Genomic DNA, 16,618 nt, shown 5'->3' with positions numbered 1-16,618 from the left:
CCATACCATGTTTCCTCACATGCAAGCAGTAGACTGAATGGTCAAACTGTTACAGGTCATTTGGCCTTGAATAGAATGAAGCCTAGGGAAGTGTTCTGCGTGTATCAAGACTTGTAACACTACACAACTTACAAGGCAAGGCTGTATATGATCTGGTCCCTTCACAGCTCTGTGTGCTAGGCTTGAGGGATTTAAAAAAATGAATCCATAACTGCATTCAAGGCAATAATTTCAAAGGAGCTCAGTCTATTGTTATGCCTTGAATGAAACACTGAGATTTTAAAACTATGAACTATAATTCTCTAGCATCAAAATTCTCAACTGCTTCTCAGTTTTTTGGCTAAGATCAAGGGTAGCATCAGAATTCTTTTACTACACAGGCAAAACAGTGCTATTTCTCATCACCGAATCATTTGCTGTAACGTAAAGTACAACTCATTAGCATTTAGAATAGGCCATTCTTTTCTTTAACCCACTGAGCCACCCAGGCACCCCCAGGCCATTCTTTTCTTAATACTATAACAACAGCTTTAACAAACACTTATCTCAGGGTTTAATAAAAAGTAAATTTACCAAACTAGGGAGTTTATTAGTTTCCAGATTACACTTTAATAATAGGCTATATACAATTGTCGGCCTAATGAGGTCCCTCCCGCAAGCTGCTATTGTGGTTTAACACACTAACGGCTCTCTTACAGAATTTACATATAGACCTAGGAAAATAAAACAGCATATCGTCAGTGAAGTCCCAATGAAGTTGCAGTGTAATGAGAAAATGTGCCACAAGATGATGCAATCAAACCATGTTCTGTTTTAACTGCTGACCCTGAGAACATAAACGCTTGAAGTGGCTGGCAAAACAGAAAAAATAAGCTTTATCGATCTCATCTCAGCCCCTTGTGTTCTCATGAACTTGGAACTAATGACTTGGTCCTCCATATTTGTTCATTTTTCTGTTATCAGCAACCACAATGTTATAGTTGGGGTGAAATTCAAAGTTTTTATACATTATACAGTTGACCCCTGAACACAGGGGTTAGGAGTGCTGGATCCGGTGTAACTCAAAATTTGTGAATAACCTGACTCCTCCAAATATTTAACTACTAAGAGCCTACAGCTAACCAGAAGCCTTACTGCTGATATAAATGATTAACACATATTTTGTATATTTCATATCTTCATACCAAACTAAGACAGGTGGAAAACTCCAAAGCGCCTACTACAGACAGTTTACCACCCACATCATTCAAATGTTGAAACTTAATCCCTGATGTGGTGGTATCTGGAGATAGGCCTCTGGGAGGTGATTAGATTCCGACAGCAGAGCCCCCGGGAATAGGATTAGCACCCATATAAAAGAGACACCTGAAAGCAAGAGATTCCAGGAAGCTCCCTCGCGCTCCCTCGCCCCTCCTAGCCCCTCCTAGCCCTATGCAGGACACAGCAGACAATGGCTCTCTTTCAATCAGTAAACAGGTTCTCACCAAACAATCAAATCTTCCAGTACCTTGAAGTAGACTTTCCCAGACTACAGAAGTATGGGAAATAAATGTTGTTTAAGCCACCCACTCTATGATATTTTTGTTACTGGAGCCTGAATGGACTGAGACAGAGTAGCAGTGAGAAATAAAAACTACTTAACCTACCCTCTTTCATACAGATTGTTAACTCAAAATCTTAAAAGGCAACACTCGACAGAAAAGTCCGTGTAAGAAGTGTCACTCTTGAGTGTCACTCAAGAAGCATTCAGTCTCATGTGGTTTTCAGTTCCTGGTTTTAGTATGTTTCTAGAGAAGCAAAATCTTGAGTGAAATTGATCAACTTCTTTTCAACATGCACATGTTCACATTCTAAATAAAGAGTTTTAAAACAAAAATCCAAAAAGTTGTATGTTCTGATTCCATTTATATAACATTCTCGGAATGACAAAATCACTGAGGATAGATCAGTAGTTGCCCATGGTTAGAGTAGAAAGAAGAGTATGACTATAAAAGGATAGCATCTTTTTCTTCTTTTTTTAGAGAGAGAGCGCGTACAGTGAGGGGTAAGGGGTAGGGGTTGCGCAGAGACAATCTTATGTAGGCTCCACACCCAGGGCAGAGCCTAACATGGGACTTGACCTCACCACTCTGCGATCATAATCTGAGCCAAAATCAAGAGTTGGATGCTCAAATGGATAAGACATCCAGGATCCCCAAGGGTAGCATCTTCTTTGCAATGATGGAGCAGTTCTATATTATGACAGTGGTGGTTACATGAATCTACATATGTGATAAAATTTCTTAGTACACAAACTGGTGAAATCCAAATAAGGATTATAGTTTAGTAAATATTCCTGTACAAGCACCAATTTCCTAGTTTTAATAATGTACTATGATTATATATTATCACTGGAGAAAGCTAGGTGAAGGGTACACTAGGAACTCCCTTTATTGTTTTTGTGACTTTTTATAAGTCTTAAATTATACCAAAATATAAGGCTTTATAAAAGACCACCATTTTTTATAATGCTTTTTCAAAATATGGCAAGAAATTAAGCCAATCAAAAGTCTGGAAAAAAGTTTTTGTTTTTCTTTTTTTTTTTTTTTTAAAGATTTTGTTTGTTCGAGAGACACACAGAGGGAGAGTGAGAGGGAAAAGGAGACCACCCGCTGAGCAGGGAGCCCAACGTGAGGCTTCATCCCAGGACCTTGAAATCATGACCTGAGCGGAAGGCAGATGCTTAACCGAATGAGCCACCCAGATACCCCTGGAAAAAAGTTATTCAACATTTCTCAAGAATGGATTTGCTTAAGAATACCAAATAAAAGTGTTTCATTAAAATAAAAAATTGGGGGTGCCTGGGTGGCTCAGTGGGTTAAAGCCTCTGCCTTCAGCTCGGATCATGATCTCAGGGTCCTGGGATCGAGTCCAGCATCGGGCTCTCTGCTCAACGGGGAGCCGGCTTCCCCCACCTCTCTCTGCCTGCCTCTCTGCCTACTTGTGATCTCTGTCAAATAAATAAATAAATTCTTTAAAAAAAAGAAAATAAATAAAATTAAAAATTGAATAGATCAAGATTTTTGTACTAAGATAAAAACAAAGTCCATGAGAAAAAAGTACAAACTAGAGCTACTTTAAAACTGGTGATACTGGTGGTTATATTCTTATAACAGATATGTCTATTTTAGGGGGACTAATTATCAATTGAATTCATCATAAAAATCATATTGGGTCACTACAGTCTTGTTCATACATACAATCACTATTTTTTTTCTTTTCTTTTTTTTTTTTTTTAAAGATTTTATTTATTTGACAGACAGAGATCACAAGTAGGCAGAGAGGCAAATGGGGAGGGGAAGGAAGCAGGCTCCCCGCCGAGCAGAAAGCCCGATGCAGGGCTTGATCCCAGGACCCCGGGATCATGACCTGAACCAAAGGCAGAGGTTTTAACCCACTGAGCCACCCAGGCGCCCCTACAATCACTATTTAAAGCAAATATTTTATTTCACACCTCCTTACACAGAAGCATAACTAAAATGCTTAAATAATATAATAACAACAAGCATAACTAAAATGCTTAAATAAAATAACATAAAGTGCTATAAGACATTTTGGAACCACTAAGATACTTTACTGGATTTAATCAGTTTCAGTAACTTATACAAGAATAAATGGATATGCACAGTGTATTAGAAGACACAAAATCAGATTCATAACAGAACATAAATTGTATTACAAGTTAACAAAAGCAAAAACATAAATAAGAATTCAAAAGTTATTTTCAGTAATGAAAACAATTTTTCTACATGACTTTTAATGAGGAATTCATTTTATTTTTATTTTTTATTTTTTAAAGATTTTTATTTATTTATTTGACAGAGAGAGAGAGATCACAAGTAGGCAGAGAGTGAGGAGAAGCAGGCTCCCCACCGAGCAGAGAGCCTGCGGCTGGACTTGATCCCAGGACCCTGAGATCATGACCTGAGCCGAAGGAAGAGGCTTAACCCACTGAGCCACCCAGGTGCCCCAAGAAATTCATTTTAATTAGAAATGACTGAATGCAAAACATTGAATAGACTGTAGAGATAGTTTAATATAGTGTACTGAGAGTTGCTATGATCTGTTTTTAATGATCTTCCCCTGTAATCAAAGGGGATCTGGGGACGCCTGGGTGGCTCAGTTGGTTGGACGACTGCCTTCAGCTCAGGTCATGATCCTGGAGTCCCGGGATGGAGTCCCGCATCGGGCTCCCGGCTACGTGGGGAGTCTGCTTCTCTCTCTGACCTTCTCCTCGCTCATGCTCTCTCTCACTGTCTCTCTCAAATAAATAAATAAAATCTTAAAAAAAAAAAAAAAGGGGATCTGGAAACATGCTCTATTAGAAAGAAAAACCTAGAACGTGAACAGCTCTTTTCAGTAAAGCAACAAATAAATGCCAGAGTTTCACACAGAAAAACTGTTTAAAATCAAGAATATTAAATATTGTATTTAAATAATCTTTTTAAAAATTAGTAGCCTTTCTGGATACTCATATACCACTTATTGCTCTAGGCCTGAATTAATATAAGAAAACTACTAGGTTTCAACGAACAAGGGTTCTATGCCAGGGATATGGTGATCATTATAATGGGATACTTTTTCCAATCCTTACATCCACTGCAGTACCTATCAATGTAGGACAATGACTCCATTTTGAATAAATTAACTCAGTGGCCTCAACCAGGCAAGCTGATTAGAAATATGGGTTTCACATAAGGACCACTGTTTTACATGCCTGGTATCCAGAATCCACCTTCTAGAAGACTCTAATTTTCCAGGGAAAACTGTCGAAGCATGAGAATATAATTTGGTCCTGGTGATTCGATTAACAACTGAATGATTCAAAGATAAGCAAGACCCAGCCAAGCCAAGCCAAACAGACAGCATTGAGATTGGCAAAAAACATGCTTTCCTTTGGGGCTGCTGAGCTGGTTGAATGTAAACATGGAGAGCATTAGCGTGAGAATGAATTTTGTTTTAAACATTTATTTATTTATTTAGAGAGTGCACACATGCAAGCAGGAGGAGGGGCAGAGGGAGAGAGAAATGGAAAAAATCCCAAGCAGATCCCCCACAGAGCGCAGAGCCCAAAGCCCAACTCAAGAGTGGCTTAATCTCATGACCCCGAGAGCATGACCTGAACTGAAATCCAGTCGGATGCCCAATGGATTGAGCCACACAGGTGTGCTTTGGCTTTTTATCATTTCCAATTAAAAGTTATGTCTACCAAAATTTACTTAACAATGTCCAAATTATTTTAAACTCTAAAATTCCATGAGTCTAAGTTTAAAAAAAGATGTTGGAAGTAAAAGAATCTATTATTGGCTGAAATATCTACGCTAACAATGTTTACAAAATTAATCTGTATGTTTAAGTAAAAGAAAAATGGACCATGGAGTTGAATGACTAAATATAATCCTGATTCTGCCAACTTGGAATAACAATCTCTCTGGGTCTCCATGAATATGAGAATATGAGGAACAGAAAGACTAGTTGACCTTTAAGCTCTTACAAAGTCCTTGATTTTAAGCATTATAAGAAAATTGTCATTCTTAGTTAATTTGACTGTAAATGAAGTGATGATCCTTCATTAACTTATTCCTCCAACAAACATTTAGAGTGTCTATTGTTTACCATGCACTGTACCTAGTACTGAGAAGTCAGGGAGGAGTAAAACTCTGCCCCCACTACCAAGTTCACAGTCTAGCAAGGCAGAAAAGCATCTAAACAACCAGATAATTAACCTATGTGGAAAAAAAAAAAATTCAAGTATATATGAAGTACAAAAATAGCCTAGGACTGACTGATCATCTGGGAAGAGTGGAAAAAAACTTCAAAAAGCAATGATGTTTGAAATGAATTTTAAAGATGAAAAGAAGTAAGTCAAATCAAGAGGAACAGGATAATCCTAGACTGAAGAAGTTCATTTCTCAAGGGTTTTATAAGCAGTTTTTTATAAGCAGTTCAATACTGATGGAGCACAAGCCGGGGGGAGAGGGGGATGCAAAGAGCTTTTCAAGGATTATGAAGGGTTCCACATTCTATGCTAAACTGGAATTTACCCTGTAAGCATGAAGAAGACCCTGTAAGGATTTTTAAAGGAGAAAAATTTATAGATAATTTTAATGTACTATTTTTTTATTAGAGTTCAAATAAGCATTTAGTATTCCAAAAATGTGAACATACAAGTTATCTTTATGAAGCCAGTGGAAAAAATTCATTTAATTATGTAATTATGCCTTTTAAAACAGTATCTGCCTGGCATAATCATCTAACAAATTACAGTCAGCATTTGATAAAAATATCTGATGAAGGAACTGCGGTAGCCAGACTGAAATGAGTGGACGTGGTGCTTAATAATAAAGATCCTAAAATGCAGAATGGGAAAAAGTGCAAGTTTTTAAAGGTTCCTTTCAAGTCTCAAGGGGACATAACCCTATTCCTCAAAGGTAGACAACCTTGGGGCGCCTGGGTGGCTCAGTGGGTTAAGCTTCTGCCTTCAGCTCAGGTCATGATCTCAGGGTCCTGGGATCGAGCCCCGCATCGGGCTCTCTGCTCAGCAGACAGCCTGCTTCCGCCTCTCTCTCTGCCTACTTGTGATCTCTGTCTGTCAAATAAATAAATAAAATCTTAAAAAAAAAAAAAGTAGACAACCTTTCTGTTAATGACCTTCTCCCTTCTACATAAGCTGTCCACGACTTTTAAAAAGTCTCTATTCTTTTCTTTCCCAACACCTTTCTCTTTACTTGATAGTCATATGAGAATCCCAACCGATACTGTAGTCCAGTCTTCTCGGACACAGTCCAAGACTAAGTTAATTATTTTTTCCAAAATTATAAACTCTAACTCCACTTCAAAATCTCAGGAATCCTCTCATGTTCAAATTCGAAAATGCTCATAACCATTTCAACAGCAAACGTTGCCAGATCATTTCTATAACACTCACTGCTACAATCCCAGAGCACACTTTCATCACTTTAAATCTATACTAATACAGTTCTACTCTCTCTATTCTATTCTCTATTCTAATCTAATTAAAGCAAGGAGCACAGAATTTGGTATTACTTAAGTTCAGGTATATTTAATATGTGTGCTCATTCTAGGATCTTAATCATTTGTTTTTGTTTGTTCCTTATTAAAGGGATAAATGATTTCTCACTGTCAACAAGGTCTGTCACCAGATGAGGGTTCGTATAAAACCAGTGCTGCAGACCCGGGGTAACAAATTCAACCAGCACCTTCTGATCTTATCTTCCTTCCCCAATTCCAGTGGAACTTGAAGCGACATGGAGGAATGATGGATGGGCCAAAAGGGTGGGGAATGCTGGGGCCCAGAGGCGGGGGCCTCACTTCCTATTGCCACGCTACACCAAGAAACCCAAAAGGCCTTCGAGATCTTCCACAACCCACAAGGAAAAGTGCATCAGACACCAATGCTTCTCGGGTTATCCCCAAGAGCAAAGACACAAAAAGAAAGTGCTCTGAAAAACAGTCCCTCGCTTGTTCAGGACTCACCTGTCAGGAGAGGCGTGGACGGCGCCATTTTGTCCCGGAAAGAGAAACCCACGCGCTTGGGTCAGAGTTCAGGAGGGCCAAACCCGGCCCCTACACGTCTGTTCAAGCGTGGAAACCGCGCAGAGCTGTTTCCGGTGTCACAAGCCTCGGGGCCAATTCACTTCCGGTTGGAGAGAGTAGCGGAAAGGAGCCCGAAAGCGCACGCGCAGCTCCGGGGCAACACTTTTAAGGGCGTCGGGAGGCTAGGCTTCGTCCTCCCTTTTCTGTTTCAGCAGGCGGAGCCCGCGCTTCCGCGGGGCGGATCCCGTCCAGTGCTGACGTTGGCAGCCGAACCCGAAGTAGTTCGAGGTTACGGACGGCACTGCCCGGTTGTTGCGTTGCATTTCCTTCCTCTTTCACTCCACGCTCCCGGCGGCGGCCAGAGCGGCGGCGCAAAAATATCCCGGCAGCCCGCTGTCGTCCCGCGCGCCCGCCTTCGGCCGGCCAGTCCGGCGTCGTCAGTCAGTCAGCGGCCCGCGCCCCGCTAGCGCTCGGCGCTCGTGCTCGCTTAGCCCAGGCCCAGCGGCCGGAGCTAGTGCCCCGCCTGAGAGCCTCCTAGCTCCGGCGGCGCAGGCACCGGGAGCAGAGCGTCGCGGCGGCCCAAGGGGAGGCGAGCGTGCGCGTCCAAGGGGTTCCGGGGGCAGGTGGTGGCGCCGCGAAGATGGTCGCCAAGCAGCGAATCCGTATGGCCAACGAGAAGCACAGCAAGAACATCACCCAGCGCGGCAACGTCGCCAAGACCTCGGTAAGGAAAGGGCAAGCGACCCTCGGTCCGCCAGCCCAGGCTCAGGCCCGGGTCGTAGGGCCGCGTCGAGTTCTCCCCGAGACCCGAAGCTAGGGGACCGGGGCCGCGAGCTGGACTCTAAGTTGGTGGGGGCAGGGTGGGGGAGGTTCGGGAAAGTGGGTGCCGGAGCTTGGCGGTTCGGGAACGCAGGGGAAAGCTGTGAATTGAGAGGACCCGGCCACCTGGACCGAGGTGTAGGCTGCAGGAGCCCGGGGTCGGAGCGGGGTTTTGCATTTGAAAAGGGAATCTTCATTTTTACAGAGAAATGCTCCCGAAGAGAAGGCGTCTGTAGGACCCTGGTTATTGGCTCTCTTCATTTTTGTTGTTTGTGGTTCTGGTAAGTGTTTGGGGGCTACCGTTGGGTAGGGCTTTGGATGTACTGTTTGGGATGACGTGGTGACCCATAAGTAGTGACTCTTACCAGCGTAGTTCTCAACTTACCTGCCGGGAGCCCCACATAAGTCTCCTTCATCTGAACCGAATTACTTGTCCCACATATGCACAGAGGGTGGTGCTCCAGAAACTTCTCACAGGTTGATTTGTGCTCACAGGAGATCAGAAAAAGAGGTCAGGTCCTTAGTAATGATCAAGTTGGAAGAAATTTAGACCAAAACAAAAAAGCCTCACGGAATGAGAATTCAGAATGTTTTGCAGCCTCATTATCGATACATTTGCAAAAAAGCTTAGGAACATGATGTATGTTAGAGACATTGAACTTAGTTTAATGTGTCCCAGAGTCTAATGTCTTTATGTCAGAATTGGGTATATTTTATAAAGTAAAGAAAGCTCTTGCAAAGAATTGATTCTGTATAAAGGAAATGGACCTGATTGGCAACTTAATATATGAGATAAATGTTTTTAGATTAAAGAAACGTTTGACATATGGTAGGAAAAATATCAGGTTAACCTGCTGTTAAAGTAATAGATTCTTGCCTCTACAAATTACAGAATATCTTTTCCTCTGTTCATTTATTATCTTCATTTATTATTAATATGCAAATTGTTGCATATTAAGTTGTTGATATTGAAGTACACGTTTTTGTTTTTTACATTCTGATATTCTAAAGTTACTGAGGTTTTTCTTAAACATTTCACTTTGCCTCCTTCCTAAACTTACTAGTTAGAAGCTTTCTTGATAAATGGCTAAGAGCCAAGCAATTTACATAACCTAAGGATTATCAAATTTCAGCTTTGTGAGAATGAGGAAACATGATTATATTACAGGCCAGGCCTTAGAAGGACACTTAATATTTTGGGGATAAATCAAAATAATTCTATGCTAGAAAACCTGTTTGCTTTGGTGCTTGAAGTTCTTTCTGAAATGATTGCGTATTGCAAAATCTCTTGGACATTTAGACATAAAATTCAGAGAAGCTGAAATTTAAAAATATAATTTGACATTCAGTTGTTTAGAATAGGCTTGTCTTTACTTTTTTATTTCGGTGAAATTGTATAGCATTTGCAAGTAATTGAAAAGGTGCTCTTGGGTTCTTGTGAACTACCTTAATATGTATTTATTGTGCCAGACCTATTTTATTCAAAGCATGCTTACTAAAACATTTGCTCTTTCTCTTTACAGCAATTTTCCAGATTATTCAAAGTATCAGGATGGGCATGTGAAGTGACTGACCTTAAGATGTTTCCATTCTCCTGTGAATTTTAACTTGAACTCATTCCTGATGTTTGATACCCTGGTTAAAAACAATTCAGTAAAGCATCCTGCCTCAGAATGACTTTTCATATCATCCTTCATTTGTCATTCCAAGGTTTCTTCACAAGTCATTCCAAGTTTTCTAGTCCATACCACAGTGCCTTGCAAAAGCACCACATGAATAAAGCAATAAAATTTGATTGTTAAGCTACAGTAGTGGACCCTACTTATTCAGTCAGTAAAGAGTAAATTTTTTTAATGTGGTTATTAAAACAGTATCCATTATAGATAATTAGATTAAATTTATGTAGAAAGGGTCTAGATTTTGTTAACCCTAATGTGTAAATGCAATTAGCTTAATTTAAAATTTGGAGTTACAATTTTTATATAGCTAGGCACTTTATTACTGTATCTTGAATTGAAAGCACACTCCCGTATAGGGTTATGTAACAGTCCTGTAATAAAGTGCTTATAATGGAACAACTACACAGTTAGCCTAGTTTCCCATAACTTTTAGCACCTAAATTTTTTAAAAGCTTCTAAATGCTTAATATAAAGGGAAATGCTTATAGCTACAACATCTGTTTTAACAATATTATTTCTGTTACACTACCTTGGATTTTGCATGAGTAATTATACTAACCTGAAATGCCATAAGAAAACAACTTGATTGAGCATTTTGTAACTTAATGAGTCAATTTATTTTCACTAAAAGCTACCGTGGTGGAGTAAAGTCAGGGAAAGTATGTCACCATTAAATTCACCAAAATTATTTTAATATATCAAAGAGGTCTACTATGCTAGACAACATGTTAGGGAAAAATACTACTAAAACTGGGTGTCTCATCAGGACATACTGATGAGTCCAATGTGCCATCAAACATCTTAGCACATGAATAGCACTTTTAATACCAAAAAAGGCACATCAACTAAAAACTTAGTTTGGAAATAATTTTCTAGATCTATGATTAAAATTTTGTTAGGTACTAGATACATCAGACTAAAGTGCCATCTGGAATTAAATGGATTTACTGATAAGGATCAGTGTTTAGTCTTCCCTTCGTTTTATAATTCTATAGGTTATGATCAAAGTTTCTTTTCACTAATGGTAAGGGTGAGAAGGCAGGTTTTGGGTTTTCTGGTACCAGAAAATTTAAAGTTTAGGCTATTTAAATGTGTAGTCATAACTTGATTGAAAAAAAAAAAAAGCATGAGAGTGTATCAGTGAATTGGAAAGAAAGCTGCTCATTTGCTTTGTTAATTGTCTCAGGATATCTCTTAAAATAAACTCTTAAGAGGGACAGAAGGGAAATCTACCTAGTCATGCACAGTGTGAACCTCAGAGAGAGCTTCTGATACGCCTAAATACAGGGGAGAATGAGGGAGAGGAGCAGGTAAGAATGTTTAGGAACTTAACTACTCAAGAACAGGGAAGGAATCAGCTGACCTTGGATTGGCAGGTTTTTATCTGCATTATTAACCTGCCTTTGTCACCCAGGAAATCAACCCTAGACTTGTTTCCCTCTTTGAAGCAAGTGTCTTGGTTGACTAATTCTATTTTATTGTAACTTTAAAAATGAAAGTTTTTGTTCTAAATTTATAGCAGGTGCCTTATTCTTTGCTTTGAGTGAAACCATTCCATATCCTCTGGTTTAGTATAGATAATTGGCTTTAAGATGTTAGGGTTTTTTTTTTTTTTTTTTTTTTTTTTAATTGTACGTCTTTATTAATTTGACTGTTAAATTGCTATGGCTAGCAATCATTTACATATGTAAAGTTGCATTCCCTTTGTATTTCATGTGTAATTTCCTAATTGAGTACATTTTATATTAAGGATGGATTATGCATGTTTGGGTCAATGAAAGCTATGTCTTACTTGATTTGTCCTTTAAAAATAAAGTTCCCTGAATATTTGATGCCTTCTAAAAGGAAATGATTTTACAGATTTCTTATCGGAGTGTACTTTTTATAGTTAGTAGAAAATTATTTTAAAGAATGCCTACTATTATGTTGTACTTGAGTTAAGTAAGTACTCAGAGACACAGATTAAAAGTTTATAACTGGGAATAAGTAGCAAGAAATACATTAAAAGCACAGTGAACTAAATACTTCCTTTCCTAGGGTTTATCCTCATCTCATTAGCCAAGTCTGATTCGAGGAAAAATCACAGTTCCTTCGGTCTCCCTTTCCCAGTTGGATTTTATGTCATGCAGTGTTGAACACAGTGTGATAATATTGGGGGGTTGTCTACATTATCCAATTAATCTTTGTCATTTACCTTTAACATTTCGAGGAGTTGTCAGTGATTTCATTGTATCCATTGGGTTGTATATAATGTTACTCAAAATAATTGAGTGGGCTTCCAAAATAAGGAAAGCTTTTCATTGTAACAGGATGTATTGTAATGGGCTTTGACTTAACATCAAAGAAGTGTGTATCTGAACTCAACAGCTGGGCCATCGCTCTTCTCACTGAGATTACTGGGGTTTTACTGGCACAAAGGAATATCATGGAGATCTGGATTGTGTTCTTGGGAGGTTCATCATCAACAAAATTTTATTGCTCTTATAGTATCTAAAAATTTAGAGCCTCAAATTTTCCACTTAGATATTGTTTTGACGTTTGATTTGTCTTTACCTACCTGTTTAGTTTTTTAACATACTGTTTGAGGTGCAAACCAGAACTTTAAGAAGCAGGAGTTGGGTTCAGCAGCAAATTCTCTGTTCCTTCCCTTAGAGAATCATTTCCTGTCAAAACTTCATCCCACTCTAGCTACTTGTACTGTGTTAGCTTCAGGTTGAATTAGAACAGAAATTTCCTAATTTGAAAAGACCAAAAATGAGCAATAAAGGCTAGAAGCCAAGCTGAAGGGGAAAATTCAGCCGTCTGGACTTAGTTAATTCAAAGTAAATTCATCTGTAGTACAGAGTCCTAAAGATAGGACATGGGTAGTTTAGTCTAACTGCCCCAGTTTACAGGGGGGAAAAAAATCATTTATTCTGTAAGTATTGAGCTATGTGCCAGATACAGAGTTAGAGCTGTGAATACAGTCCCAGCACTCAAGTATCTTTCAGTCCTGTAGTGGGGGGAAAAGACCGCAAAGTGAAGACTATATTTGTGGTTAGTGTTTCAAAAGAAAAGTAAAATCAGATAAATGGTGTCCAGTCTCTCAGAGCTTGTTGAGGTAGAGCAGAAACTAGAATCAAGATTTCCGGACTCAGGGGTATCCTAGAGAAACCATAGGAATGACTGCAGAACGTCCACACACAACACTTCTGTTTTCATGAGCTCTTTACTTCTGCTTTTAGGAAAACGAGTAATTTAAAAAATTTTTTTGCATGTTGCAAACTTAAAAAAACTTGTCCTTTTATAGATGCAGTGTCTTTTGAAAATGAATTTAAGTGACAAATTTACTATCGATATTTCCTGTACAGCACAAAAATAGATCAAATCAGTAATGTTATTCACTGTAACATATCCAAGAGTACATTTTTAAAAGGTATTTTGTTATATAACCTTACTGTATTTTGTTTTAAAAATTTTCACCTGTGATGTTGAAAAATCAGTCTGGTAGCCCCCCCCCCCCCCCCAAAGAAAGGAAAGAAAATGGAGTCATGTCCTACATAGATTCTTTTTATTACAAAATTTCAGTGAATAAATTGTGTGACTTTTTTTCACAGTGTGAACTTCTACTTCGGGATGCAGATAGAACAAATTTGCAAATTTAAATAAAACCATGATTTCAATGTCATTAAAAGCACAAGTAACACGTTTTTCTTCTTTTTTCATTGTTATGAAGAAGTCTGAAACAAGGAAATGAAAATAACTGATTTTAGACCGAGAAGGAACTTTGGAAATTATCTTGATTAGCTCTTTTATTTTACACTTGGGGAAATTATGGCCTAGAGAAGTGATCTTTCCCATTACCAAAGAACCATTGACAGAACAAGGATTAGATAAATAGTCTTGGTGACCTAGTTGGCTCTTTTAATACGTTGAGTGCTAAAGAATTCTGATTCTACTAGAATATTTTGTTTGTTTGTTTGTTTTTTGGATAACATGTTAATCTCATGAAACCCTTAAGAGTTCTGTAAAGGTAAAATCTGAATACCTACTAAACTTCAGTGGCTTCCTGCTGCCATTGAAATGAAATGTCTCTTTAGCTCTGATTTTTTCAGGAAACTTCACAGCATGGCCCAACCTACCTTTTCAGCTTTGTCTCCCACTGCTTCTCTTTTCAGTCAAGTTAGCCCAAAAAGTTCACTTTTCAAATACCTGTGCTCTAAGTGTTTTTGCTTATTTTCTCTACATTACAATACTACTTTCCCTTCAATATCTAGCTTAAGTATCACCTCTGAAGTTTTCCCATGTCATGGGAATTAGAAACACTCTCTTTGGGATTGATGACTCTGGACCAGTTAGCATTTATTATGTTGCCATGTTCATTAGCGTTCTCAATTTCCCAGCTAGAATATGGAATCCTTAAGAACAAATGCCATGATTTTCGTTCTTTTTTCATCTACTTCCACCACCCTTGAGGCTAGTATGAAGCTTTTTTTTTTTTTTTTAAAGATTTTATTTATGTATTAGCACAAGCAGGGAGGAGCAGGAGAGGGAGAAGCAGTCTCCCCACTGAGCAGGGAGCCTAATAATGGGGCTCAGTCCCAGGACATTGAGATCATGACCTGAGCTGAAGGCAGCACGTAACCAACTGAGCCACCCAGGGGCCCTGAGGCTAGCATAGAACTTTGCACACATGAGGGGAGCACAACATTTTAGATGAGTGATAAAGAGAACACCAAATGCCCTATCAGAATAATCTTTAAGGTAAGGACATGTAAAATAATCCACCCCTGATACAAAAGCCATCCCAACTACTTCCAGTCTTGGCAACCTCTGCTTGATGGGTGGGCTCAGCACCATAATCCAAGTTTACCCTATCTCTTAGGATAGGCTTGATATTTGGAAATATATCAACAGTTGTATTTGTCCTTCAGGCATATTTGAGAACCGTTCATTATAAGTGTCATTGAGAAAACTATAAAATGTGCTTTGTAAAGAAAGCTGACACCTCACCACACCAGTCTGCCCAGTTATAAGGAAAGAGTCTGACAACACTGTTCAGAGCAGGTGCCCATGGGCTGTTAGCCGCCCTCTGTCCCAGGCCCCATCCTATAGCACAGAAAGGGACAAGGATATCACAGTGGGCACCTTTCTCCAAACCAGCCTGCAAACCCAGATGGCTCTGTTCTTCCCAAACCAGATCCAGTCCCTGAAAGGGGCCGCTTATTCTCTTCACAAAGAAATTCCCTACAGGAAGTCCACACCACACCACACTGGCGAGCTTTTATCATGTCATGTGGTTACCAAACCAGATCTCTGACATTGGACAAAGGAAATTCTCAGGGCCCACCTGGGAAAACGTCATCCATGCAACCATGTGGAAAACCACTTAATTCCTGACACCCAGGAGCACCATGGGACTAGGATGAACCGCCAAGATTCACGAGTTTGTGTTCTGTCTGACACTTGAGCCACCAATTAATGAACAACTGTAGATGCCAAGGTCCAAATGCATCTGGGATTGAGACAGAGCTGACAAAGCCCAAATTATAAAGGTAAACACTGGCAATATCCAAGCATATTTCCACCTAGTTCCACCCTGGGTTACAGGTGCACAACTTCCTGTTAACCACAGATGGATTACATGAAGAAGGAAGGTCTAACAGTCATTTCTGCTTGATTGAGAACAACATCAAAATGCTTTTCAAGGGCCACCTGGCTGGCTCAGTCAGTAGAGCATGCGACTTATTCACAGGGTTGTGGGTTCGAGCCCCACTTGGGTGTAGAGATTACTTAAAAATAAAACCTTTAGAGACGCTTGGGTGGCTCAGTTGGTTAAGTGTCTGCCTTTGGTCAGGTCATGATCCCGGTGTCTTGGGATCGAGTCCTGCATGGGGCTCCTTGCAGAGTCTGCTTCTCCCTCTCTCTCTGCCTGCCACTCACCCTGCTTGTGCACTTTCTATCTAACAAACAAAATAAAATAAAATCTCAAAAAAAAAAAAAAAAAGGAATGCTTTCCAAGGCCAGATCCCTTTCTTTTCTAAACATTGTGTTAAAGCCCATCTGTACTTACAAGTACCCGCAGGGAAAGTGGACCAACGGAGTTTAATAACCAGCCTATGTCAATGGTCTTATCTATTACTCAGATTGGGGCCAGCAGACCCACGGTAACCTTGAAGTCTGTTAGGAATATAGAATCTTGGGCCTCACCCAAGGCCCACTGTATCAGAATTTTCATTTTCACAGGATCCTTAGGTAACTCATATACAAATTAAACTTTGAGAAGTGCTGAAGAGGTCTCAGAGTTCTGGTTCTGAAATGGATACCTAACTTCCTTGGGCTTTGTTCTCTTTGGCTACAGAAAAGAAAGCACTTACCCTCCCGTTTGATGCAACTGTTGTGAAAACTTGCTGCTAAAAGCACTTTGAAAAGCTAAAATAATCTACATAATAAGATCCACTAATTTTACAAACTGCAAAAACAAGATATCTCCCATAGGCTGAGGGGCCTTCCTCACTGAAAACAGAAAGTAACAGTAGCCTCTG

General features: G+C 39.5%; 2 protein-coding genes across 5 annotated transcripts in view; one reads left to right on the top strand and one right to left on the bottom strand.

Moving 5' to 3' along the window:
• EIF2A (eukaryotic translation initiation factor 2A) overlaps window positions 1–7,663 on the bottom strand; it is a 34,988-nt gene extending 27,325 nt beyond the window's left edge. The window contains exon 1 of one of the 4 annotated variants that reach the window (XM_047727810.1): window positions 7,537–7,663. In XM_047727810.1, the coding sequence (XP_047583766.1) occupies window positions 7,537–7,564 (28 nt within the window). In that variant the 5' untranslated portion in view covers window positions 7,565–7,663. The remainder of the gene's footprint in view (window positions 1–7,536) is intronic. The other 3 variants (XM_047727802.1, XM_047727830.1, XM_047727837.1) reach the window with 3 other exon arrangements.
• Window positions 7,664–7,809: 146 nt separating this feature from the next.
• SERP1 (stress associated endoplasmic reticulum protein 1) lies at window positions 7,810–13,590 on the top strand. The gene is made up of 3 exons (XM_047727878.1): window positions 7,810–8,320; window positions 8,621–8,696; window positions 9,939–13,590. Exons 1-3 carry the CDS (start codon window positions 8,237–8,239, stop codon window positions 9,977–9,979), a joined length of 201 nt encoding a protein of 66 aa, XP_047583834.1. The 5' UTR covers window positions 7,810–8,236; the 3' UTR covers window positions 9,980–13,590.
• The last annotated feature ends 3,028 nt before the right edge of the window (window positions 13,591–16,618 follow it).

The sequence above is a fragment of the Lutra lutra genome, chromosome 1 (genome assembly GCF_902655055.1).
Source record: "Lutra lutra chromosome 1, mLutLut1.2, whole genome shotgun sequence".
In the NCBI taxonomy this organism is placed as follows: Eukaryota; Metazoa; Chordata; class Mammalia; order Carnivora; family Mustelidae; genus Lutra; species Lutra lutra.
The sequence above is the reverse complement of the archived record's forward strand: the minus strand, read 5'-3'. Positions and strand labels throughout refer to the sequence as shown.